The 26,637-nt window shown below is 38.5% G+C and overlaps 2 protein-coding genes across 2 annotated transcripts; one reads left to right on the top strand and one right to left on the bottom strand.

The window, feature by feature from the left end:
• Nucleotides 1-239: 239 nt before the first annotated feature.
• Nucleotides 240-4,294, bottom strand: LOC139731382 (leucine-rich melanocyte differentiation-associated protein-like). The gene is made up of 4 exons (XM_071642271.1): nt 4,167-4,294; nt 3,073-3,333; nt 1,450-1,576; nt 240-353 (listed from the first exon to the last, which is right to left on the bottom strand). The coding sequence occupies exons 1-4, from the start codon at nt 4,292-4,294 to the stop codon at nt 240-242; spliced, it is 630 nt and encodes a 209-aa protein (XP_071498372.1).
• Nucleotides 4,295-4,960: 666 nt separating this feature from the next.
• Nucleotides 4,961-25,788, top strand: LOC139731311 (uncharacterized). The gene is made up of 12 exons (XM_071642200.1): nt 4,961-5,075; nt 8,680-8,819; nt 9,575-9,640; nt 10,327-10,611; nt 11,380-11,482; nt 12,183-12,248; nt 13,226-13,480; nt 14,183-14,301; nt 15,384-15,466; nt 15,976-16,171; nt 16,743-17,132; nt 25,622-25,788. Exons 1-12 carry the CDS (start codon nt 4,972-4,974, stop codon nt 25,696-25,698), a joined length of 1,884 nt encoding a protein of 627 aa, XP_071498301.1. The 5' UTR covers nt 4,961-4,971; the 3' UTR covers nt 25,699-25,788.
• The last annotated feature ends 849 nt before the right edge of the window (nt 25,789-26,637 follow it).

Genomic DNA, 26,637 nt, shown 5'->3' with positions numbered 1-26,637 from the left:
TAACCGCTCACTACAGAACACACACACAAAGTGAATATGTATACCAGTACACAGCGTACTACAGAATGATGAGTGGCAAATTCACATATATTGGCTGACATACATAAACCCAATAACACTCAGCTAGAAGACGACGAGAACACTTGGACACCTTTGTCCATGCGCTCTGGCGTAGGAGTTGATGTGAGCTGATTTGCATAATATGATTCTACAGTACTTTAAAGTGGGGTCAAAGGTCATCATGATTCTCCTGCCAGGTCTGGTAGGTCTGGTAGGGAGTCGACGATGTCGTTGGTGTCCTCCGCTTCACGGGACGACTGCCTCCTTGTCTTGGACGACCTCCTGCCAGTCTTCTGTAAACGTGTGACACCATCGGGTCATAGAGTGAGATGTGAAATGAATGTTTACATATGAAGGGGAATTCCAGTGCAGTTGAAAGTCAAGTCTGAAAAGGAGCAAAATTTTCTAAGCACAACAATGAAAATTTGATCAAAACCTGATGAAATAGAGAAAGTTATGACATTTTTAAAGTTTCTCCTATTTTTCAAGAAACAGTTCTTGAACAGCCAATATGAACATGCAAACAGCGAAGTGATTACTAGTATGTGATTCCTTCACAGCTTGCGTACCCTTTTGTACATAAAATTTTGAAATTTCCAGTTTTCATCCAAACGCAATTACGCCCAAGTCTCAAATCTTGATTTAACTGATTATTCAAATTCTGAAGTAATTCAACCAGGAATTGCATCATGTTTTACACTTCAATAACAGAAACATTGAATTTTCATCACTTTTTTTGTGTGCATAATCTATAGAAAATTGTGAAGTGATGACATCATCAGCTCATTCACTTTCTTATTCAGAGAACTGCTCAGCAAGTTAGTAAAACTTCACTATTCATACCTTCCCTTTATATATTCATCTGGTTTTGATCAAATTTTCATTGCGACACTAGTAATGATTTTACTCTTTATTATCAGACTAACTTATAACTTGACTGGAATTCTCTTCAAAGGCTCTGCTGAATGACTTGTAGGGAATGAGATCAACAGGAGTTACTTCTATGCAGATATTCAAATGTCCCAATCTTTATGGCAATGAACTAAATGTCATCACACAATCATCCTACAGAACGAGATCAGATTTTCGGAAGGGCAAAGATGAAATAATGATGATGTATAGTGGATAAAGCTTTGGACTTTCCAGCAGCAGAGATTTCTCAGTCTGAATTCCATCTGGTGCTTTGGTGAAATAAAATAAAAATACATGATTAGTGTCCCCACGCATTTCCGTTTTTGTGGCCGCCAGCTTTTTTTCTTCATTTTGTATTGGACACATCCCCCCCCCCCAAAAAAAAAAAAAGAAAGAAAAAAAAGAGAGAGAAAAATATGATTTGCTGTAGTATCTTTTGTCATGATGATGAAATCAAGGGTCATCAAGAAACCATACCTTCTTTGACCTTTGTTTGGTAGTGAACATGGGTTTGTAGATCCGTTCCGCCTCCTGTCGCTCTTCCCACTTGATGGCTTGGTCGTCAAGCATCTCGAGAGCTGGAAGCTGGCTGATCACATACTGTCTGCAGAATGGAGAGGGAAATTAAAACATAGCCCTTGAATGAGGGAGAAAGATTTGCGGTGACACCATGTGTATGTAGTCCTTAACCGGATTGTTGTTTGGCAGAACAGCCTAGAAAGAGGAGAAATGAAGAGGGAAGCGACATATGGGGGTTGTGAGGAGGGCAAAAAGTGAAGAGTGGGGGACAGTAATGGGCTAGAAGTTGAAGTTGCCCATTACTGTCCCCCACTCTTCACTTTTTGCCCTCCTCACAACCCCCATATGTCACTTGCCCATTACTGTCCCCCACTCTTCACTTTTTGCCCTCCTCACAACCCCCATATGTCGCTTCCCTCTTCATTTCTCCTCTTTCTAGGCTCTTCTGCCAAACAATGATCCGGTTAAGGACTACATACACATGGTGTCACCGCAAATCTTTCTCCCTCATTTAATTTACCATGCAAACCTTCAAACAACACATAGCCCTTGAATGTTTCTTGGGTTTTGAGTGTACTCCTTGAAATTCCCTCTAGAGTAATGAAAGCACTGGTACTGAATCACAGCAATATTCAATATTGACTTCTTCACCTTGGTCAAAATTTTGCAGCTATATTAAATAATGTCAGTCAAATTTTAGTTGAATGAAGAAATACATGAAGACTAAAAAAAAAAATAGAAACTTTTACAATATGACAAACACAACAAGGAGGTATGATGTACAAAATCCATTATTCTCATGTGACTTTGAATATCTTGATGGGTCTCCATATATGGAAAAGTATCTAAGCTGGTTGCTTACAATCACTTCATTTTGGATGCTATGGGCTAATACATACTTTTAAGTCGTCTAGTTTTGAGCCCTGTTAACAGTAATAAGATGTCAGAATTTGACACACTGACCTCTACAACATCTGTCCAGAAATGAAACATGTACCGGTACCACATTGCTGTACTGCAGCTTTGTTTTCAACCAAGTTTGATCTTTCTCAAATGTATCTTGGTGACTTTGGGTGATATAAACCTTCTCCTTTGACTGTGGCATCACAACCCCTGACACAAATCACAATGACTTATAATCAGTCAGCCAACCTTTGAATGATAATTCAAAGGTTGGCCAATGATAAACTACCCCACATCACAGAGTTATAAATTTTGCTAGGAAGAACATTTGCCCAGATAGAGAGACAAGAGGATAAAAGCGTAGCATACTATATATCTGGTACTTTTGGTAGGAAGTTTTATAACTGGAGGTAAAAATGGATGGCTCTTTGAACAATATGAATACTGTAAAGCTATACAGTCAGAGTGAGATCAAACCACAAGTAGATAATTTCATTTGACAAAAATTATGTGTTGCTCTTCCTATCACAGAGAGCAGTGAAGGTTTTTCTTCTATTTTTTTTTTAACCACAAAAAGATATAAAAATTTATGATTATTACAAAAATAGAATACAAACACTAAAAGTTTAAACTTCCATACAGATTACACTAATCCTAGTGAATATTCTGCTCTGGTACCTATAGTCCAAGAACTGTTGATAAGTTCCCCCATTGAAGTAGCTGGGTGCAGCAGGGTTGTTCATCATACTGAGGAACTTCAGGCCTGGGAAATTCTGGGCCAGCATCTCGACGAAGGTGGTGAGGTTGCTGATCTTGTTCCTATTCACCCACAGCGTGTGCAGGCAGGGAAGTGGGGGAAACTTGGTGTGCGATGTGACAAGGTTGTTGTCCAGAATCAGCGTGTGCACATTCTCAAACGCCTCCAGGGTCCGAAGATCTCTGTGGCGCAGTTTATAGAAGTCAAAGAAATAACTGTACACTGCCACTGCCAGGTAGGTTTTGCCCGACATTGTTGGAAAGTGTCCACAATACTACCAATAGGTAAAATTTGAAGCTTGCAATCTACTGCTGCAGTGCTGGAAAATTATAATGTATACCAATATGCAATGACCATGTGCTAGATAGATGGTGGGCCTGTACCTTATTTAGTGATGGAGACTACCCAACGTGTGAGACTATTAGACAGTTGAATATACTTTATTAAACCTACAATACCTACCAGTAGTACAAAGTAGTAAAGAGTAGTGTCTACTCATTAGATAAAACTAACATTTGTGTGAACATTTTAACTTCACATACAATACAGACTGTAAGTTTTCAGACCACCATTCAATTCTGTGACTTGTCTGTAGAGTGAGATTGTGGGAACAGCACAATGAATTTCAACTTAAGGAGAGGCAAGGTTGAGGCCCTACTCTTTAAATCAGGTAGATATCAGCCAACTGATATCTGAGGCAGGGGCGGCTCCAGGAATTCCAGAAAGGGGGAGGGGACGCAAAAAAAAAAAAAATAAAAAATAAAGGGGAGCTAGTGCACATGCCCCCTTTAATCTTTTCTTCTTCTTTTATTTTAACATAAAATAAAGGGGGGTGCACCCGGTGTATCCCCATCGATCCACCACTAGCAAGACTAATAAATAATAATATAGGGAAGGCATTTTTGTGTGCTTTCATCACAGATGTGCGACTTTGTAGAAATTAGCATTAAAAAATTAAGAAAATAAATGTAGGCCTATAAGGATTCCAAATGTTGTGCAGAAAAAAAAAGGATACGAAAACCGGTTGTGGCTCAAGTCAACTGCAAACGTAGTTTTGGAATAATGCTGAATAATGTTCTTTGGGAGTTCGGACATCTCTTGGTAGGCTAAGTTGAGGCGATGTGGGTCCTCCGAGTCTGCCATAATTATTGTGTTGTGCTGAATATAGGACACTGATATCCAGTCCAGTGAAAAATGCCAGAGAACAACGCAGCACTCCTTTGAAGTTCGATACTTCAGTTCTACTATCAGTTTGTACAGTACGAAAACACTAATGTTACTAATCTAATACAGTCAGTCAGTGTAGTCCCTAGGAATCAATCAGAGTCAGACCACTCATCCCTCCTGGAGCGGAGCTGGAGCTGAACCCGCGAGACCGGCTGGACGAATGAATGGAGTCTTTGACATTGGAACTGACTCTGCTTAGCTCCCGTGTCCCATTATCCCATCTGTTTGATCCACTGTTGTTGAGGGTAAAGTTATGAACTTCAGTAATTTCGATTAGGATGTAGTGACAATCAGCGCCAAGTTTATACCTGCACCTGTATGTACATGACACTGGTAGCATTTCCTACCAAGTGTATGCATTTGCTGGCGAAACCACAGTAGCTGAGCGAGCTGTAATAAACACCGGCGGCACCCACGAACTATCCACTCTGTTTACCATCCGGATTTTGAACGGTTACGGTTAAAACGGATCTCACTCATCGCACGTGTGCTCTGTGCGCGTAAGCGCGCGGGCATGTGCTCTCGTTTCTGTATTCGTACGTACATAACCGAACCGGTGAGCGCTCCCTCTCATCAGTGCAAGACTTTCGAAGATGGCGGGCGCCAGTGGTTTCAAATTTGGAGGTGCGACTGCGACTGCTGCACCTGCAGCCAGCGGAGGACTTGGAGGATTTTCCTTTGGAAGTGGCAGTGGAGGGTAAACTTTCCTTACCTTTAATGGGATTCAGTTTAACCAGGGTTCTAGCAAAGTAGCAAAGCAATGAACACGCGCTTTCTCAAAGCCAGGACAGTGTATTGTTATGCCTGTGGACAGTCAAACACAGGCCACACGTTTCACGCGTGTCTTTATCCAGCCACGTAACAAGCGTGTGGTTGTATCCATGCATGGCCATGGCCAAAGTGGCTTCATACAACTTGTCTTCTTTGACGTTAATCTGGCCCATTTTAGCATGCACAATTTATTGAGTTGTTAAAACCTTTAGACGCCTAGATGTGCAACAGTTCATTAAAGTGCCAGTGCCAGTGGAACACTTGCTAAAGTCACATGTTACTTGTTCTAGTCCTACATTACTACAAGTACAAATCAATTGTAATTCCCAAATTGTCATGTCCACTCATTATTTTTTTTTTACTCTTATATAATCCTACCATAGCAGCCATAAAGCACTGTTAGCGAGGCCGTAGAATCTATGTTTAACCATTTTAGTGTGGAATGTAGTGTACTTTCGCACCTCCTCAAATGATTTTGAAACATGCACAAACTCACCCTAGTTATTAAGTAACCTAAATTAATTGCATCCGAGTCTCCAAAGTAAATAGTAAATACGATAGAAGTTAAGTTTTAAAACTTTTAGTTTTACAAGTGTTTGGAATATCTCGATCGCTTGAAATGATGCTCTGTATGTACACAAGCAATTGGCACAGAGTCCACAGTACAAATACGTTCAGTGCATGTGCATGCCGTACGGTTCGATCGTTTAATCTGAATGTAGCGATCACAGCGGCTTTTTCTATCTATGGTGTCTTTAAAAACCTAAAATTTGTTTTTCCCTTTTCCTCAGCCAAGTCTTGCGGTAGCGGTTGTAGATCTAGAAACTTCAAATATTTATACATGTGTCTTTGTAGCTTCTTTACAAAGCGGTTGAGTGCATGCAGTCCTTTGTTTATCTTTCTCTTTCTTTTCTATCTTTTCTCTTTTCATTGTCAGGTAGACCTACGTATTGCCAACTTTCCCTTTCGTCCTATTAATCTTTTGTGTGTGTGTGTGTGTGTGTGGGTTTCTACTATTGAAATTCTAGATTCCCTCACTTTCTCAATTTCCTATGCAATTTTACTTTTTGTCTAATTGTTCTTTGATTCCTTCATTGGTTATCAATCCTTACCTTTCCATTATATTTCCTTTCCAATATCTTTTTCCTATGTCTCGTTCTGATGTACCATTTTATTTCCTTTTCAATCTGTATAATTCTTTCTTTCCTTCCTATTCATCTTTGCTTTCATTCAAGTTTGATTCATCTCTCGTTCTGTTCTATGCCCCTTTGTACCTAGTGCTTTTTTTTTGTTTTCTTCTGTGCTTTCCACTTTTCTTTTCAAATATAACCATCGCTCGCTTGTTTTAGTTGGCGGAAAGTTGGCAGAGTTTCTCTTCTTCTTTCTTGCCATTATCTTTTGTTTATATTTTAAGCGTACTTTCTATTCTGTAAACTTTTGTTTCAATTTTTTCCAGGTTTGCATGTGTAGTATCTGTGTATTCATTTCCTTCCCTCTTTTTCTTCCTTTTTATATTCTTTTACCATTGTCTTATAACCACATTTTTCACAATCTTCTTTCATTCACACACATACCCTCACACCCCCCCCCCCCCACACACACACACACACACATACACACAGCACGAACAACAACCCCAAATCAGTCGCTTCCATAAGACTCGGTACAAGCTGAGGAAAAGGCAGAAAAACAGGTTTGTCTTTATAAAGATACCATAGAAGAACTTGCTGTAAATGGCTATGAGATTGCTACATTGAGATCAATCCCTGCTTGCTGCACTGCCGTGAACCCAGAGATGCCAAGTTCAAAAAACTTTTATGAGTGAGATTTTTATGACTCGGCATCTCGGCGCTTGCGCGCATGCGCGCGCGAACGAGGGGGGTGTCCCCCTCCCATGGTAGGGAGCTTTTTTTAATTATTAGCTCTTAATGATGCGATCTGGTGCATACTTCAGTGACTATTTTTTACTAATTTTGAAGGCAAAGGGGAAAAATACCTTCAATTGCAACTATCACTTTAATCCTTTGAGCTATATGCTCCTTATTTTGGGCCCAAATTGCAGACTTCACCAGATGCGTGAGAAAAATGGGTGCCATGCGTGAGATCGTGAGACAGACCCTAAATGCTTGAGTCTCACGCAGAATGCGTGAGACTTGGTAGCTCTGGTGAACCCTGAATGTTTGTATGACCATGCTGTGCCGTCTGCTCCTGTGCAACGCAGTTATCGCAGAGAGAACTTGCCTGATCAGATGCCATGCGAACTTGTGTGTGCAGGGACAGGGCTGTGCTGCGTTCAGCATATTCCAACAATTGTAAAAGTGTCAAAACAGTGATAGTTCCATTTCTACTGGACTTGGGTGTCGTTCAGATGCAAATATTTGTGGTTGTTGGCTGTTTAGATTGAGTTTGTGCAAGTTTGGAGATCGATTGATGAGGAGGTGCGGAAGTACACTAGCGCCCTTTTAAAAAAGTAACAAAAAATTGGAAAAATTCATTTTAGCAACAGCCACCCAATTAAAAAAAAAATGACTATGTATACATTTCGTATACAAACAGCTTGGAAAGATGTATCATATACCAATAATATATCAACTATATGAATCAAGATTAAAGTGTTTATCATCTGTAGTCTATTCCTGTCATATAAAACAATGAACCTATGCAAACACATGTGCTGCCATCAACATATTCCAACAAGTGTAAATGTGTCAAATGGTGTAAGTTCCATTTCTAGTGGACTTTGGTCTCATTCAGATGCAAATATTTGTGGTTGTTAGATATTAAGTTTGAGTTTGTTCACGTTTGGTGACCAATTGTTTAGGAGGCGTGAAAGTACACTAGTGCCCTTAAAAGTAAAAAAAAAAAAAAAAAAAAAAAAAGAAGATATTGGAAGACTTCCTTTTGCAACAGCCACCCAATAAAAAAAAATACATGTAATTGTACATACAAACAGCTTGGAAAAATGTGGATGGCAATGATATATCAACTATATATCAAGATTAAAGCTTTTGTATGCTCTATACTAAATACTTTTATGCTGTATTCCTGTCATAGCAATGAGCCCATGCGTACCGGTAAGCAACATGTAGCAAGGGTGGGATAGTGTAGTTAGGCTGACCGACCAATTTGTAGCCTGCTCGGTCGCCGCTGAAATTTTGGCACCGCCCAGCAGTTTTTGGAGATGTCGAGCAGGCTATAAAACCAGATCATAAGTTGCTTCTGACATTTTGTCACTATTTAGTTTTCAGTGACATTCACCATGATTTCACTCACACTCTTGGAAAGCATTGAAGTTTTGGTAATCATGAAGTAAATACATTTACATGTATGCACACTTAGTGGGTCTTTGCTTCAGCATTTCCCAATGGAATCAGAATTTGACGATAAAAAACGGGGAAAAAATTGATAAATCTATTGCACTCTGAAATATGTATAGTTCAATTGATCAATTTGATTTGGCAAAATGGTGCCTACTGAGTACTGTGTTACATGTGTATGTGTGACTCTCTGTCCTGCCTCTCCATGCGTAGTGCAACATCTACAGCCGGTTCCCTCAATTTCAACCCTACCGGAAGTACCCAGGCAGCGACGGGTATAGCTACAGGATTCAACTTGGGGGGCACAACTACTACATCGGGTCTGTCAGGCGGTTTGCTGCTGGGAGGAACTGGTAAGGCATCTGATGATGATTTGCCTCTGTGCCAAGATATGACATTCTTTGCAAAAATAAGCTCTGAACTCATAATAAAACAAGAAGAAAAAATGTGTGTTGTGATCCAGCTAAACTGACAAATGAAATGCACAATGTAGGAAGTAAGGTAAAGATCAATGTGATTGTTACTGCTTTAAAGATTATTTTCACTTAAATTTCATGAGAGAAGGCTAGATCTACTGTGAAGTGAAAGGACAATCACACTTGTGCCATCAGCCACTTGTCATACTTGTTGGGGACTTGGTTATAGTGGCCACTACCTTTTTTGCAGAGAAATGATACTGTGTGCTGTCTAGATCTTATAGTAGCTCATACCCGTTCATGCCCAACAGATGTGTCACCAATGTCCTGTGCAGTGCCTTAAAATCTTGCGTGATAACATAGGAAGGATCAAGAAAGATAAAGAATGTTTGGGTTGTCCTTAAAACAAAATTTTCCATATCCTTCTGTGCTTATGAAACTGGATTTTCCATGCATAAGTATGATATGCTTTCATACATTTTAGACAAATTCTATACAAGATTTGATATACAGTGGTAAGCACCCAAGTGATCATTATTCAGAAGAGCCATCAGTCTGAATGTAGTGATTACAATGTACCTGTGTGTAGTAATCCCTTTGCAATCTCCATAGAGCAGACTTTGTATGCATGTTTGATTGAAGACGACACCCAATACCATTTCCACCTCTTCTCCTTCTTTGACTCGTTCCAGCCACAACTAGCACCACACAGCAGAAGAGTTTTTCATTTGCAACACCAACAGCAACAACGTCTGCAGGTGAGAAACAATAGTTCACTATTTTGACTAGTATCAGTACACTTTGTATTTCTACAATGCCCAATGCTATAAAATAGATAGTGGGCGCTGTTCAGTAGTGACCACCATTGGCATTTTTGTGTTATGGGAAGCAATATCTTTGTGAGCTGCTGATTTATTAGCAAATATTAGTTGACTGACAAAATTGAGGGGAAAAAAAAACCTACACCAAAAACCTAGCAAAATATACCATGTATGCAGTGTTCAGTTCTGTGGATTATAGCTAATTGTTAGTATACTTTCACACTGCGTCATTTCTTGTTTAACCCTTTAGCATCTACACAGACCACAGTCACACCTGTAAAAACACCTTAACAACTACCGGCGCCAGCTGCTCCGTTTGTGTGTCGGTGCTTATGTGTGGGAAGCGTTACGTGAAATTGATAAATCATGTGATTAACCTGTATCACCCTCTTCTGCAATGTAATCTAATTGAATTTATAATGCAATCAGTCTTCCAAACCTGTACAAACAATGTAATTTCATTATTTTCTTCAGTTTGCAGAAGTAGAGATTGGATGAAACCTCATGGTGCTAAAGCATTGATACAACTTTGTCTCTTAGGTTAATTCCATATTAACTTTTAGCCTTGTTATAGTACAAAACATTAGGAAGTACAAAAGATGGCCTTATTCTCATTCTTGCAGGAACAGGTCTTGGCCTGGCTCCACTAGGGGGTTTGGGCGGTGGAACTAAACCTGCCTCAGCTGGGCCTGGTCTGACATTAGGATCAGGAACAGGGCTGTCACTTGGTGGTGCACTAGGAGGAACAAGCACTGGGACTGGACTGTCTCTTGGAGGAACATCAACAGGTACTGGTCTGACATTTGGTGGTGCTAAAACAGGAACTGGGCTCACTCTTGGCAAAACAACAGCATCTGCTGGCCTTACACTTGGTGGGGCAACTACAAGTACATCTGGTCTTAATTTGGGTAAAGTACCAACATCTTACAATCCTAATGTCCAATTCTGAGATACATGTATAAGTACTTAAGTTAATAAATTCATTTATCGATGAACTTATTAATTAATCAATCTATCTATTAGGTCATTAATACCTTGGAATTAATTATATCATTAGTGATGCATAAGATGGTCTGTGGAAGTCATGCTGAAGTGGTGAGAAGTGCCGAGCCAGCATGGTTTACTCCCCCAGGAAACATGTAGTGTTTGTTGTTTTTGTGCGGTCCTAACATCAGAAACCAAGATGATAGTGTCTTGATCGTATAAAAGCAGCATCGTTGTTCAGCTAGCAGCGCTTTTCTTTGCCAGTATGTTTTGTATGTGATGACATGCAAGATGCCGAATGATTCGGACGGTGCCTTTTTGGTCCAAGTGTTGTTACAAAGAGAACTCAGCTTGGCCCACTGCACCAGCAGTGATGGGTTTAGCTGAAAGGAAGAGATCACGCTTCGGAGTGACTTGACAGACCTGCACTTACAATATGTAGTGATGCAACTTTGAATAGCTTACAACATTCAATACACACACCTAGAAATGTGTCATTTTCCGGAAATATTGGAAAACTTTATGAAAGCAAAATGCTTTTAAAAATAAACCTAGCATCAAATATACTATCTACTACTTCCTAAGTATGCATCCATTGATTACAAATGTTGCATGTTGATTTAACTTATTTCACATATTAGATAATTTTTATTGTCAATATCATTTGTGTTGTCACTTTCCTTCTATTGTAGGTGTTGTTGCGCCAACAGCGAAGATAGGTCTAGGTGGTATCAACCCATCAACACTTTCTACATCATCAACAGCAACATCAGGCACAACTTCAGACTCCACGAGGTAAGAGTCCGGGATCAAGAAGTAGAAGTTTTGTTTTGTTTTGTTTTGTTTTGTTTTGTTAAATCATTATTACACAAAGTCCTAACAAGACCAAAATGACAGGAAAGATACAAATCAAGGATACATGTATGTAGTGAGGTGCATCATCACACTGTATTCATGCTTTCTCCTCCTCGTTTTTAGAATTTCAGGACTAGATTTTATTCTTAAGTGCTTAGTAAAACTGAATGTAGTCGCTGTTATTCCCATCGTATTTGTCAAACAGCATTGCATATTGGGAAAGAGTCTAATACCAATGTATTGCAAATCTGAGGTACCTTTTAGATTCTATAAGACTTGTTCGTGCTCTATGGTAACAATTAGAATTCCTGCTTTTGCCTTTATTTTCCAGAAAAAATTTCTGAACTCGAGGAAAAAAAAGTAAAAGGAGACTAGACGTGAGATCTCTGTTGATGCAAACGATAATGTTTGTCCACCCGCCAATTCAAAGTATGACATAAGCTCATGAAACTTTGTGTTCTGCTGTAAGCTGCACTGTACTCTCGTCTATATTTTCAAATTTTTCTACAAGAATATGAAAGCTATCCAGTTCCTGTTGTCAGTGCAAACAGACATCACATGAAACACAGGAATGATTATGTGGTTTATTCAGCAACGTGAAAGTTAATTTAACCTTTGACCCTGATTTTACTCGCTTCAGCAAAAGCCAAGATGTAAAGGAGACTGACCTTCCGCAGCCCATATACCAGAACGTCCAGTCATTCAAGTGAGTGCTTGTGCCACCCCAACATTTACTAAAAATATTCTTGCACAAGCAGATGTGCAGCTGTGATTAATTGTGTATGTGTGTATATTACTGTCATTTTCTGCAGGACTCTGATTAGCTCAGTAAACAACATCTGTGTCAATAGATGGCTTTGTGTTGATTGTGTTTCTGCTCGGGGAGTCGTATTTTCGAAGCACCTGTTGATAATTGGTGATGCTTGTGAAGTGTGGAAAAGTGCTGACATCAAGTTGCTTTTCCAAATTGAATTACCGTCAATCATTGACCCGATGGAGTTTGTATGGTGTGCTGTAAGTAAGATCATTAAACCATATTCCACGTATCATTTGTTTCTATCATTTTGACAAATCATGAAGCTACCAGCAAGTTTATATAACAAATATCCTAGTTTACATGGCATGCATGCCCCTGCATGCGCCTATATAAAATGATAATCAACCTTCTTGGTATATGATTAAAAAAAAAGAAAGAAGAAGAAGAAGAAGAAGAAGAAAAAAAAAATATATATATATAGATAGATATATATAGATATAGATATAGATAAATATAATGTATAGAATATAAATATATGTACTATGATGTATATGATAATCTTCATATTGTTTTTACTTCTTCATTACTGTTCTGATTTTCCTCGGGTTTCCACTGATCTGGTACTGATAAGCATTCATTTCAAGCAGCTTTTTCTAAGGGTTTTAAACTTGCCCTTTTCTATAAAGTCACTGGACAGCCTTGCAAGGGAAATAACAGTCAAACATATTCAATACCTTTATAGGGAAAGGAAAAACAGAACAGACCAGTAGAGAAAGCAGTTGGCATACACGTGGTTATAAAAGAGGAAACCAATGTAACCATCTCATTAGACAAAGTCAGAGGCAAATGTAAGCTATAGACAGAGTCTAACTTGGGATACACTGCTTCATTCTCTGCACTACTTTGTATCACATCCCAAACTCCAGGGAGTATGTGAAGAAGCAGAAGGCGACCCGCGAGGAGATCCTGCGCTTCTCCGACAAGCCGCTCCACCGGATACGGGAGGAGACGGCAGCCCTCCACCAGCTGCTGCGACAGGCGAGCAGCAGTCTCCAGCGCAACGCGGCCGCCGTGCGCAAGCTGAAGGAGCAGGCAGCCCAGCAGCTGAAGGATGTGGAGATCGCCCAGCGGACCAGAAAGATCCCCGCTGCCCTGCAGGTGGAATACTTTGCACCGGACGAGTATGTCTCAACATCCATGCTTCTTTCTTGTCTCATCATCCATCATTGACTCATTTGATTGGGTGTTTCCAGTAAGGGCTTAAATAAAGACAAATAATTCCATCACTGCTCATGTCCTGTTAGGTATTTATGAACACACTCTCATGTGTTTATTTTCTTCTCCTATGCAACCAGTGTATCAATAGTTTGTCATTACTTTTATTATTATACCCTCATCAGAAATGGTGCATTCAAATGTTATGCCTACCATAAAGCCAAAAGGAAAAGTTAAATAATTTTTAGAACAATAACTAACCATGACACGTCCAGTTTCAGAGTATAAAGAACAGTAGACACTCTCAAAATGAAATAAAGAAAACTTGAGACTCTTTCAGTATACTCGATATCTCCTTGGAGAAGTTGAGAAGTGAAATTGTAATGACCACCTTTTAAAGAGTAAAAAATGTCTGTAATCATTTCATACACTTCATCTTAGAGGTAAAGCCGAGTAGAATTCAGGTTACCTGATGAGAATTTTCATGAGGTTTAGAGCTTGTTAGCATGACTTGAATTTTAATCCTTATCACACAAATCTGACCAGTTCATGAGTTGTCCCATATTTCCAATTCCAGTACTTCTGCAAAATCCTATCTGCCTGGAAGTCACAAGGATTGACGTACATTTTGAAGCAACTCATTGTCAAAACACACTCAAATCCCTCAGGTACTTCCAGCGTCTAGTGGGCCAGTTTGCTGAGGACATGGTGCTGTGTCGGCGGCAGATTGAGCAGATGGAGAGCTTTATGACGGCAATGGACCGGGGGTCATCCTTTTCACCCCAAGGTGTGTTCTTCCATCTCTCCCTACTTCTCCCATGTCCGTCTGTCTATCTTCCTTTATTCCATCCTTTCTATCTTTCTATCTTTCTATCTTTCTTTTTGTGTGACACATTGTGGGAGCTTGGCACCTTTGAATGTTTCTACAGATAAATGGCGCTATAAAATGTTCTTTCATCATCATCATCATCATCATCACCTTCATCGTCATCATCATTATCATCATCAACAACATCATCATCAACATCCTCATCATCCTCATCATCCTCATCATCATCATCATCATCTTTCTTTCTCTCCATATCTCCCCTCCTTCCCAGTCTTCTGTTTTATAACGGTGGTACCATGCTTTAGTTGTGGACACATTAGATTGAAATTTTGATTAAATTGTGATTTTACTGCTAAATTGCATATCTTATGATTGTTTAGGGTGAAGAACTGATGTACTTACAAAGCAGAATATTCTGTATTACTCATCAAGATAGCCCACTAGTTGCATACATAGGGCCTGATGACAACATTTGATGTGAATATGTTGTGGAGGTCAAAACACAGATCCTTAACTCATTTTGTCTATATTTGGCGCTCCTTACTGCAAAGGGTCTGTCAGGTCTTTATTTTAGGCACACCCACTGTAATGATTTGTTCAAATAAATGCTGTCTCAGTATGATGTAGTTTGCTATCTATTCTTCAAAGGTCAAATACAGAAATATGATCTGCCCTCGACCTTTGTCTATGTGAGCAAAGGATGTCTTCCAGCTATTTCTCACACAAGTTGAACCTATTGGCCCAAATTCACAAAGGTGGTTTAAACTGAAATCATGGTTTCAATTTAGACCATGGTCTAAAATAAGAATGAAATAGGCATACCTTTGACATATGCATATCAATGCACATTTGTTACTGGACATCTGTTGCCATACGCAATCTGTCAATTGTATTTACGCAGAAGAAATTTGCATAAACCAAGGTTTATTGTACCACCTTTGTGAATTAGGACTATAGTGTTAAGCCTGCCAGCACAGGCAAGTACAAAGACCCTGGAATTCATGCATGTTTGATTCCTATGTCATCTTTTATCCCCTCAGAGTTGTCCACCATCATGGTGAAGCTGAATGAGACTTTTGTGGCTCTGGCCGCCCAGTTACAAGGCATCCATGAAATTGTAAAGGTAGGTGTCACATTGCCGTGTGAAACACTGATGGTGGTACTCTCGGAGTGATATCTGCGCCATAATTGTTTAAGTTCAAGTTTAAATTTATTTCATTTTTCCACATTAAAATAATACATAAACATAAATCCCACTTTCTTCAGTGACAGAAATAATGCATGTAAATTTGTACAGAGAAAACAATAATTGAAAACTTACACTAAAAACAGTAGGAATACATTGCAATGGTTGCTGAAGTAACGGAAGTGAAATAACTGTCGATATGCACTGTGTGAAAAAAATGGAGGGACCCACTATGACTAAAAAGACGAAGTTTGTAGAGTGTGGACCCCTCTTGGATAAAAAATAATGTCAAATTGTCACAAAGAGGTGACTACAATTGTTTTAGGTGTATATTGTGTATATATGTGTTGTGAGTGAACGTGAAAGTGCTTTAGCACAGGCTGCAAAGACAACAGAGAGAAAACAATGATTTAATCTGAGCTAAATCCAACTGATCACACCCTCAGGCTCAGAAGGAGCAGTACCTCAACTACCGCCGAGTGTACCAGGGCGATCACGAGGATGTGTTCTCGGCCCGCCGCAAGGCAGCCGCGAGGCAGTCCAAGGCCCAGGCCCAGTCCAGAGGCCCTCAGGCTTTCTCGCAGTTCTCCAACATGGCGCTGTTCATGGCCACAGCTATGCACTTTGCCCAGAAACCAACAGGTAAAGGAGGAGTTCAAGCTTAGAGGTGCAATCAAACCAGATATTTTCTGATTGTATCAAGACTACCAAAATTGATAGTTTTCGTGGCAGTTTGTGTACAATTGAGTTTCGGATCGGGATCAACGTAAATGATCCCCAAAGGTTATGCTTTTTCTTCATAGTCTCAAAGAGTGTAATATCCATCACATATGAACTACTGTAAACATGGAAGTATTCCATGGTGTGAAAATTTTCATGAATTTCCCACTCTGCTTTACTGGTGCAAGAAATAACACAACTATTTGGGGGAGAAAATCAATTATGTGCAGAAATACTCTCATCTGTGGATTAACTGAATTTGGCTCTTTGCGTGAAAAAACTCCACCAAAAATATCAATTGCACAAAAATGTTTACTTTTCCAAATGTCATTTTAAGTCGAATATTGTTCGCACAATCTTATTTTTTTCTACTTCTTTGATACTGTATTTGGAGATAGATATGCTAGAATTGTGTGACTAGTCAAAGCATATGTACAGGGGAACAATGGCCAGAGAAATGACATTGAATTATCAAGTTTTTCTTGGTTTTCAGCAGGCATGGCTGGTGGTTTACAAACGGGTCTCGGTACCACAACAGGACTGGGTGGCACCACAACCGGTTTGGGTGGTGCCGCCACAGGACTTGGCGGTGGAACAGGCCTGGGCGGTGGAACAGGCTTGGGCTTTGGTGGAGGCACCTCCGGCTTCGGTACTGGCCTCCAGAGCAAAGGCTTTGGCACGGGAACAGGTGGTTTTGGCACCGGTACCGGAGGACTTGGGACCGGTCTGGGAGGAACATCCACATTTGGCACTGGTGGAACTGGTCTCTTTGGGAGCAAGCCGGCTGCAACCACCGCAACCCCTGGTCTCACCTTCGGTGGCAGCTTAAGTGCAGGAGCGATAGGAAGCACTTCTGGTGGCTTCGGATTTGGGAGCACTCCAGGTATGTAACACCACAATGGTGGCATCCCCAGAATTTTATAGAAAGCTATTCTAGTAAAGTCCCAACTTAAGAGGTTAGGAGGGATCTTTATAATTCAATATGCGCAAGCATACAGTCTTGTATTCACTCTGTCATGAGGAGAAGGTTTGGCTCAAGTGTTGTGAGCTCATTATTCATAAGTTGATAATATGATTTGAAGGGTTGATTTGTTTGTTTACTTGACCGGCTGTGAAAGCAGGAGGCATCCATGGCTAGTTGCATTGCCTTTTCAGTTTTCTATCAAAGAATGTATGATTTAAAACAGTGAAATTTATGGTAGCAGCCATGTTATCTTCAGCCCCTCCAATGTCCAGGAAATGTCCCTTGTGTAGGGTAATTGGCATCAGAACAGTACTCATAATCCAAAGAAATAGTCCATTTTGCTATCAGTAATTTAAACCTGCAGAGAATACCCTGTTTTCTATCTAGCATTTGATTCTTATCATTTTCTGTATGACAAAGCACCAATTCTCTTTCAAGATTCTACTGCATTTATAATTTCATTGTGGAAACCACGCTGATCAAATTGACTAGACAACATAGAATTAAACAAGCAGGATGATAAAAGTTTCAATGGAATTAGACATGACATTGGAAATGTTATTACAGTTTTTAAAAGTGTCACATGTGTTCTTGAGATGGTAATTCTGGTCACAACAACAATTTGCAAATTAGGGAAGACAATGTAATTAACCCTCCTCTTCATCTGTTTTGTGCATGAAAATAAAAAAGTCATGTTTTGGTTGGTAATTTAGCAACTATTTAACTATAGAACATGTGATGTGGTCACCTAATTTTATGTGCACTCATACATTTGTGACCAATCTATTGGAAAATGTACAATTCATAAACCTTGTTATATCTCATTTCAATCTAGTCCGTATCATTTTGTTTGTTTGATTGATAACTCTGGAAACACTGAAATGTAGAGTTTTTATTCTAAGCAATAATGAGGCCCTTTCCATTAGAGAACACCCTCCCCATACCATGTTTTCAATCTGTTAAATTGTTCAAGGACAAGTTCACCGTAATATACGTGTGGATTGAGTGAATGCAGTTATATCTGTGGAACACATCCGTGAAAGTTTGAGGGAAATCAGACAATCCATTCAAATTTTATAGATTTTTGCAGTTTCTGCACAGTTGCTTCTAGATGAGAAGACTATTACTACTGCTTTATGATGTCATATGCATAGAACAATATAAGGAAAATGTAAAGAGAATTCCACAAAATTTCATTTTTTGAAAAAAAAGCACACATCCTCTTGATTTGTTACTGACGTAAATTAAGGGTAATATCATACCCCTACCTTCTGAAAGAGGCAAGTCAATTGCCCTTTTATTATGCAAGAAAAGTGGAAATATGTTGAATTTTCTTATTTTTTTTTACATTGTTCTACGCATGTGACATCACAAGCTGTAGAAGTCCTCTCATCAAGTGATGGTGGCACTGAAGCTTCATAAATTCATGACTTTTGAGCAAATAGTCTAATTTTCCTCAAAATTTCACTGATATGTTCTATTTATAAATTGCTGCATTCTCTCAATCCACATGTATATTGAGGTGAACTTGTCCTTTAAGATATGAGAACTGTAAGGAGAATATACTCCAGATTGGAAATTATATAGCAGTAGTGTGGGCAAACAAAAGCCTCAGTTGAGAGAAAGTTGAGCAAGGTCACATAGGTGTAATGAATGTTCCCATTCTACATGAGTAAGTCACCCGATAGAATGTCGGACAGTAGTCACCTTGTCCAGTGGGCACATCTCTGTAGGCATTTATGGTCTCTAGACCTCGCCTGTTTATTTTGTGAAATATCACTCGATAAACTCAAGATTTTCTTTAGAAAAAATTTTTACCCAGTGACTCCGAAGGCTATTTGTATTTTATGTCTTCTTAGACAGAGAGATATGATTCTTTCACACCAATTCCAGGAAATCTTATTTTGTCTTTGGTGTTATTGAAAGTGCAAAACAAGTGAGGCTTTATGTACAAGCAAAATTATGGTCGTATGACATTTACAGCTACATGTTTTTTGAGGTCCATAAAAGATGCCATATGAGCTAATTTTTGTTCAAACTGTTGTTACCTCAGTGATACTCGCTCAACTTTTCTCAAATCTTTCCTATCTGTTGCTCTGATTCTACATATTTTCATCAAAGTGAACTTAATCTGTCTGCTAAATATCCCTCAAAGTATAATTGCCAGCATTACTTTTTCCAAACTAAAGTGCGATGGTTCCGGTAGTGCTAAATTAGAGGTGTTGGAGTGTTTGCGTGTGTGTGTTTGTGTATCTGTGTATGTGAACTGTATGTATGTACAACGGGTCTAGGGCAATTACCCCCTGGGCAATTACCCCGGACCGTTCCCCTGGCCCTAATCCTAATCCTAATCCTGAACCTAATCCTATGCCTAACCCAAACTCCTAACCCTAATCTTAACTCTTACCTTACCACTAACCAGTATTCAACCGGGGGGTAATTGCCCTCTGGGGGTAATTGCCCGGATATGATGTACAACGTATGTGGAAGAGGGGATTTGGGGGAATATACAGCAGTCATAGCCCAAACCAAGTCCACAGTATGCAACTGTAGTTTGATTTTTCATGGTTTAGGAGGATGAGGTCAGTTGAGTTTCGACTAAAGAGGGGCAGGGACAACTTCTGTTTAAGAAGAGACAGGTATGATACATGCTGTGACTATAAAAAGCTGATATCACAAGATGACCATTCGTTTTGCAGTGATGGTCTTTTACCCAACCATTCTCTTATTAAACATCGATATTAGATTAGTCTGTGACAAATGTCCAGCTGCTCTCTGCAAAGAATGATACCACTACATAAAGTGAAAGCTTCCTCTGGTGATGTATCAGGCAATTCATAATATATCCTCTTACATTTTAAATTTGACCTCTTTAATATCTGTGGAGGATGATTTAGTGAGGGCTTTGACAAATCGTAAAACATTACCAATTGAAAGCTAGTTTTAGTCATGAGCCTTTACTGTACACCACAGGTCTGCCTTTGAAAGGATAGCTGTTAAATATTGCCCAGTTTCCAGCTGGTGTTTGATTTGTTTGCGACGAACAGACACATGCTATTTTCAATCAAACTGAATGAGCTGCACTTCAACACAGCCCGATTCTTCTTGAGAGCATCTTTTCGAGAAAGGCTGTGCCGTGTTGCACCTGCATCTTTTCCTCAAATAGATAATTATAGATTTCTTTCATGTCAAAGACGTCATCTACATGCTTGTTCTGTCCACTTGTTACGCCTTAGTAGCTACTCTGTCATAGGACACCTTTGTCTTCAGTTCCTTTTTCTGAAGGAAAAAATACTTCACTACCTTATTGAGAGAGAACTCAAAAAATAACATGTATTTTTAAAAAAAAGATACTCATTTTGTAATGAGTCACTCATATACTTTGGGTGCACTCAGAAGAGATTGCTCTTTCGTATTTTCTAGCATTTCATTCATTTCAAGTAGATACAATTATGCCATTCATCCCAAAGACATGGTTATGATATTCTGTACTTTCTTGAAAAAAGTTTATTCAGTGCGCTTAGATTTTGTATATGCTATTACTATTGCAATTCCTCTTTCAGCTCAATATGATGCATAAAGATTACTCTGCCCCGGTTGATTCTGTGTTGTGAAAGTTTAACACCACATTGTCCCAAGCATGGCAAAGTTTGAGAATTTTTGCCTTGCCAAGTTTCAGAAGATTTGGTAAAAGGCCTTGAAATTCAATGATCTGTGCATGGCACCTACATTGAGCAGTGCTTATTTAAAGATGTTTAGAGAAATAAAGTTTTCTGGCTTTCATGCAGAAAATACCAAAGAGAAATAAACAGAAATTCTTACCCCATATTATACTCCATCGGTAGCTAATTCTATATTTAATTTATTGCACACTGTATATTATGCTGGAAAAAAAGTGATTCCAGTGTTTGAAAGTGTAAAAGAATGTGTAAGCAGAGTGTATAGGCAGTTTTGTAATTCAACCAGTCTTCAAATATCCTTTTATTATCTGGTAATTTGTTAAATGCCTGTTATACTACAAAGAGGTCTTGCCTTTGTTATCCAGCCACTGGAATAGACTTTGAAGCCAGTTACTTTGCCATCTTCACCTTTTATGTTCAGTACCTTCTAATCTCTTTGACTGCATGCAAACTTGAATAGTTAGCTCTTATAGTTGTCTATCTATGTCTTCTGGATCAACGTTTTTGTTCCCTTCCTGTCAAAACATTTCAGCCCCAACGTTCAAGAAATTGTAGCGCAGCGCTATACGGCTAAAGTTTACCTCCATTGGTAGGTTCATTAAACCCAAAACTTAATGGTTTATGGCATTGGTATTCCCACAACTTTCCTTTTTATTCACTTGTAAAGTTCCCAGTATATTTCCGGGTAGCAAATATCAGTTGGTTCCATGCTCTCTTCTCATGTATTTAGAAGAAAAAACAAACAAATGTAATTTGTTTATTATTGTTATTTATTCTTCTCAGTTTCTGTCCTATCAAACGCATGCTTCACCTTTTGGTGGTGTTTAGTTTCCATTGTCTTGCTTTGTGCATCATGTAGATTATTTCTTCTTTTTTTTTTAGCATTATTGTTAATTTTGGAATTGAAGGAGAATGAGGCAACAATGTCACTAACTCAATTTTTCAGCCTATTTGCAGTTTCTCATCAATCTTACACCAAAAATGTTATGCATGATCATGAGCTTACCTGTAACATGCTGTCTCCTTTAGTACACCACAGTGCTGTGTATAACCTTTCCTCCAAACCTAACTGTACCGAATGTAACAGCTGTAATATTACTAATGATTAATGTCTCCAACTTTTCAATCATGTAGAAACTTATGGAGCACAACTTTGATCATATAGAAACTTATACAGCACATTTTTTTTCTCTCTCTTTAACAATGTTCTCCTTTCTGGATATGGCTGGGACTGTACTTTTTTTTTTGTCATTACATCTCTTGTTAAAAGAAGGTCAATATGGCAGTCAAATAGTGTGAATTATTGTTATCATTATTATTTTTATCATCATTGTTATTATTATTTTTATTATTATTATTATTATTATTATTATTATTATTATTATTATTATTATTATTATTATTATTATTATTATTATCATTATTATTGTTATTATTATTATTATTATTATTATTTAATTTATGTTGTTCAGTAGTATGGCATTCTACCTTACACTTATGACAAGTCTGTCTTGTTCTGTGTGAGATATGATACAACTCGATGTATTTGCACTGTCTATTTTAATATGGGTATGTTACAGTTTTGGAAGGAATATGGTATATGCATCATGTGAATAATTTTTCCTAATTGAAAGGAAAAATATTATCCTGTACTCAATTATTCAGCTCCTCTGAAAAATAAGTCATTTCAGAAATTTCCAGAATGACAACATTTACGTGAAGGACAATAACTTGACATTTTTATAAGCAAAGAAGAACTTTTGGTCATTTCCTGTTTACACAACCTTTCATTCCTTTTTGCGAGAGGCATTTATTGTTGCTATGCAGTTTACCGTGAATCATGTGTCTCCACTTGAATCATGTGTCTCAATTTGAGCACTTCCAAAACTGTACTATTTTTTCCCCTATATTGATGGATGAATGCTTGTGGTAATGGGAGTTGTACATTTTCTTGTGTCTGTGTTTCAGAGAAATGTTGTGACAGTACCATCAGTGGTTGTTTGTGTTGTGGTTGATTGATGCAATTTCTTTCCCTGTTTGATGGATTCTTTTAAGTGTCGCCGTCTCTTTCCGATTTGCATCTTGTACGTGAATTGACTTTGAACACTGGGAGTGAATCTGTAATGTGTTTTCCCATGCTATTGTGGATGTGTCATGGTGGTCCATTTGGTTCGAGTATATTTTGTAGTTAGTTTTTGGCTTTTTCTCCATGGAAAGGCTCTTTTTCATTAACACCTCTCCTGTGGTCTACTGTTTGCCTGCCAATGAAGTTGATCTATTCATATGTACGTAGCTCGTGTCCTTGCAAAATGATTGTTTAACCGTTGTGATTTTACTTATTTGTGGAAGTCCAGTGTGTGGGAGGGACTTCTGGACACAGCCAATTTCCAAGATGGTTCTCATCAGTAGAAATACATGATGCTAATAAAAATGCACACATAATCTTCCATGGTGGACATATTTGCAATTTCAAACAGACAACATGCCAGTCACCATGGAATGGAAATGCTTGTCACAAAACATAAACACGCACAAACGTTTTCGTGCATTTTTTTTTTCATTTTAAAAACATTGCTATCCAACTCTCCAGTTAAAGCTATCGAGTGGTAAATTGCTTAGATATCATGCATTTGTCAAAGCCATCCCCCATTTGTTTTATTTGGTGCATAAATGTGATCAGAAGACAGAGAACAGTTATGTAGAATCAAAGAAGTTTCTTGAAGAGTGGGATAAATCAAAATGAGGCATGAGGTGCCAATTAGATATAGCCCACTTTCATGAAAGGGTAAATCAAAAGTTCATAGCTTGTGTTACAAAAAGAAAACAAAAGTAACATCATTTATGTAAACTTTGACATGCAGATTTAATGTCTCAAAATGCCATAAATGTTATAATCAAGGTTACATTCTTTCCTGTAGAGGCAGATGAATGATTTATGAGCAATACGTATTTGGACCAGTCTGCTCACTGATCACACTAACTGTATTGAAATACCCATTTGGTCCTCAATACACTCTGAATATTTCTTTACAAATTTTACTATTTTTCTTTTTAATACTGGTGTTGCTGCTACAGCAGAACTGATCTCCAAAATAACACTTTAATATGTGAGATGCATTCTCCACAAATGGTATGCTGTCAATACTACAGTGGTGAAGGATTGTTTTTAATGATAATGCACATCCATTTACACAATAGGAACATGAATTGAAATTTGCAGCGTTATATTCCCAGCACATCAAGCAGGATATGATGGCCTTTGTAGCAATTGATTGTCCTTCTTCTTGTATCGCAGTCTTTTTAGCTTGAACCTTACAGTGTAGGTATGTCAGATTGTATTGATCAAACGGTATTCATCTTCATCAAATCTATGCGATGTGTAATCAAAATGAAAAATGCCCATCCAGAACTGGATTTCTCATGCCAACATGTGTACATGAATTTCTTACCCGCCCACATTGTAACACTCTCCTCACCGTCTTGATCCATTTTCCTCTGTATGAATTTGTTCATCTGCTCACTGACCTCATGCATTCTCCCCTCTCGCTCTTCTTTCACGACCTTTTTATGCCTTTGTATGGAAATCTGTGCGTTTGTCTGTTTTGCCCTTCCTTCGCATTCTGTTCCTATCTCTTTCCATGCCGTTGGCCCATCATGCTGTCCTCACATGTTGTACACTTCAGCACGTTGCATATAATTGGAAATTAGCACTACGAGCCATGTATTCCATTCCAGCATTCTCATTGTTTCATCTGCTCCTTGGAACAGAATTACACACATATACACGTGCATCGCCAAATTGAAAATCATCAGCAGACTATTCACAATTAACATAAATTCTTTTTTCTTTCTTTTATTTTCTTACATGGCCACACCATGTTTAAAACTGAATTCATTACTGTAGGAAGCAAATAGTTGTGGATGTTTCAGTGATATCAGATGTAGTGTGAGAAAGTTATGAAATGTTCCAAATTTCCAGTGATTTCACAAAACAGTAATATTTCTTGCAAGAACATATGCACAGTAGAAGAGGCAGTGAGATCTTAACTTCAAAACTCTGTTCATGGTTTATACTAAAAAAAGGTAAAGACCATGTCTTTGGTTGATAATCTAGCAATTGACAACCTTTCCCCCTTAATAGACATGATCAACAGCTTTTTACAATACTTCTACAATATTTTAGTGTGAAAGATACAACATACAATTGTACTCTCAATTCACTAAAAAAAAACTCCACAAAATTCAGAAAAGACAGTGTACACAGTGGGTCAATCAGTAAAATGCAAAGCAATAACATAATCACCTCCTTCTTTGCAATGCGGTTGTGACCAGTATCACCATTTTGAGAAATCATATGAAACTTGAAATGTCATAACCCTCTTATTTTATGTTCAATTCTCATCAAACGTTTACCATTCAGTTTGTGTGCGTGTACTCAATGTATTGAATTCAACTACTGCAGCAAGGATGTGCGGTTTCATTCTGTAAGATGTTACTTATTAAAACCTTATAGACTAGTAAAGGAAAGATTGTTTTTGGAGCAGCAAAGTTGAAAAGGTTATGTTCAAGAGGGATCCTAGAAAAGACACAACTTTAATACAACAAAAAGATTCTTGAGTCCGACAAACAGCATACCCTATCCAGATGATTTTATCAGTGCAGTGCCTGCAGGAATCCAAGATGTAATCAAGGTTTTCCGTGTTTGTTTCTATTGTCTGTGCATGCCAGGTTCTTCCTTTGGGACAACTACGACGGGCAAACCACTGCAGCTTCAGAAGCCCCCAAGCAAACATCGAAAGAGATAGGATGAGTGATAGAAACAGGGAGGTGGGGGGAGGGGGTGAATTGCCCAAATTATCCTCTGGCACAAACGTCTGTGCTGAAAAAAGAAAGAAAGAAAAAAAAAAAGACCAAAGGAACTGTTTAACAACATTACCAGTGTAGAACATTTGAGCTGTATGGTCCTACTTCTTACCAGTATCTTTGATATTGTGTTGAAATGTGGCGATAAAAAAAAAAAATGCAGTCAAAAATGATCATCAATGTTCCCCCCCCCCCCCCCCCCCCCCCCAGGAACAAAAAAAAAGAGGTAAAAAATATAGGACCACATTAACTATACTCATTTTTCTCAGACAATAGTGTTAAAATGAGCCATTTTGAAAGGAAAGAAAATGAGTAGCATGATTATATTTGTTGATATTTATATATTGATATATACAGTGGTTATATGCTCAAGTGTTTTTATCTACACAAACATCATAATATAGCTCAGCACCTAAAGTTCAACATTTTTTTCTTCAATCAAGCCAACAAGAATTAAACAGTCTCTTTCAGACGACTGTAAACTGTCCCTCTTTTTCGCTGAGAGGTGATGATGACCCAAAGTTTGTGTGAGAGTCTAGGGTATGTTTCATTCTGCCACATGATAGAGCCAATATGTTTTATCAACCCGTTGCTGTCAATACATTGTAACTCCTGCAGGGTTTAACAAGGACATACTGGGTTCGTGCAGGGAGGTGTTACAGAAGTAGTGGAATCTCAAATTTATGCGTAGGTTCTATAGCATGACAATAATATTACTGTATGCTGAGTATTCCACTGGCTTTGATGTTCCATGCTCCAAGCCACCTTTCTGTAGAGTTTGGATATGGCTTTTGATTTTAACAATTGTAAGCCGTATTTCAGAGGAAATGTTGAAATCCTGTATGGAACTGGGTGGTAATATTGTGCATGTATTGAACAAA

This window comes from Diadema antillarum, unplaced genomic scaffold (assembly GCF_040938485.1).
Source record: "Diadema antillarum isolate AM-2024a unplaced genomic scaffold, OU_Dant_1.0 seq00000368_RagTag, whole genome shotgun sequence".
NCBI classification, from domain to species: Eukaryota; Metazoa; Echinodermata; class Echinoidea; order Diadematoida; family Diadematidae; genus Diadema; species Diadema antillarum.
This window is presented reverse-complemented; position numbering and strand designations above follow the sequence as displayed.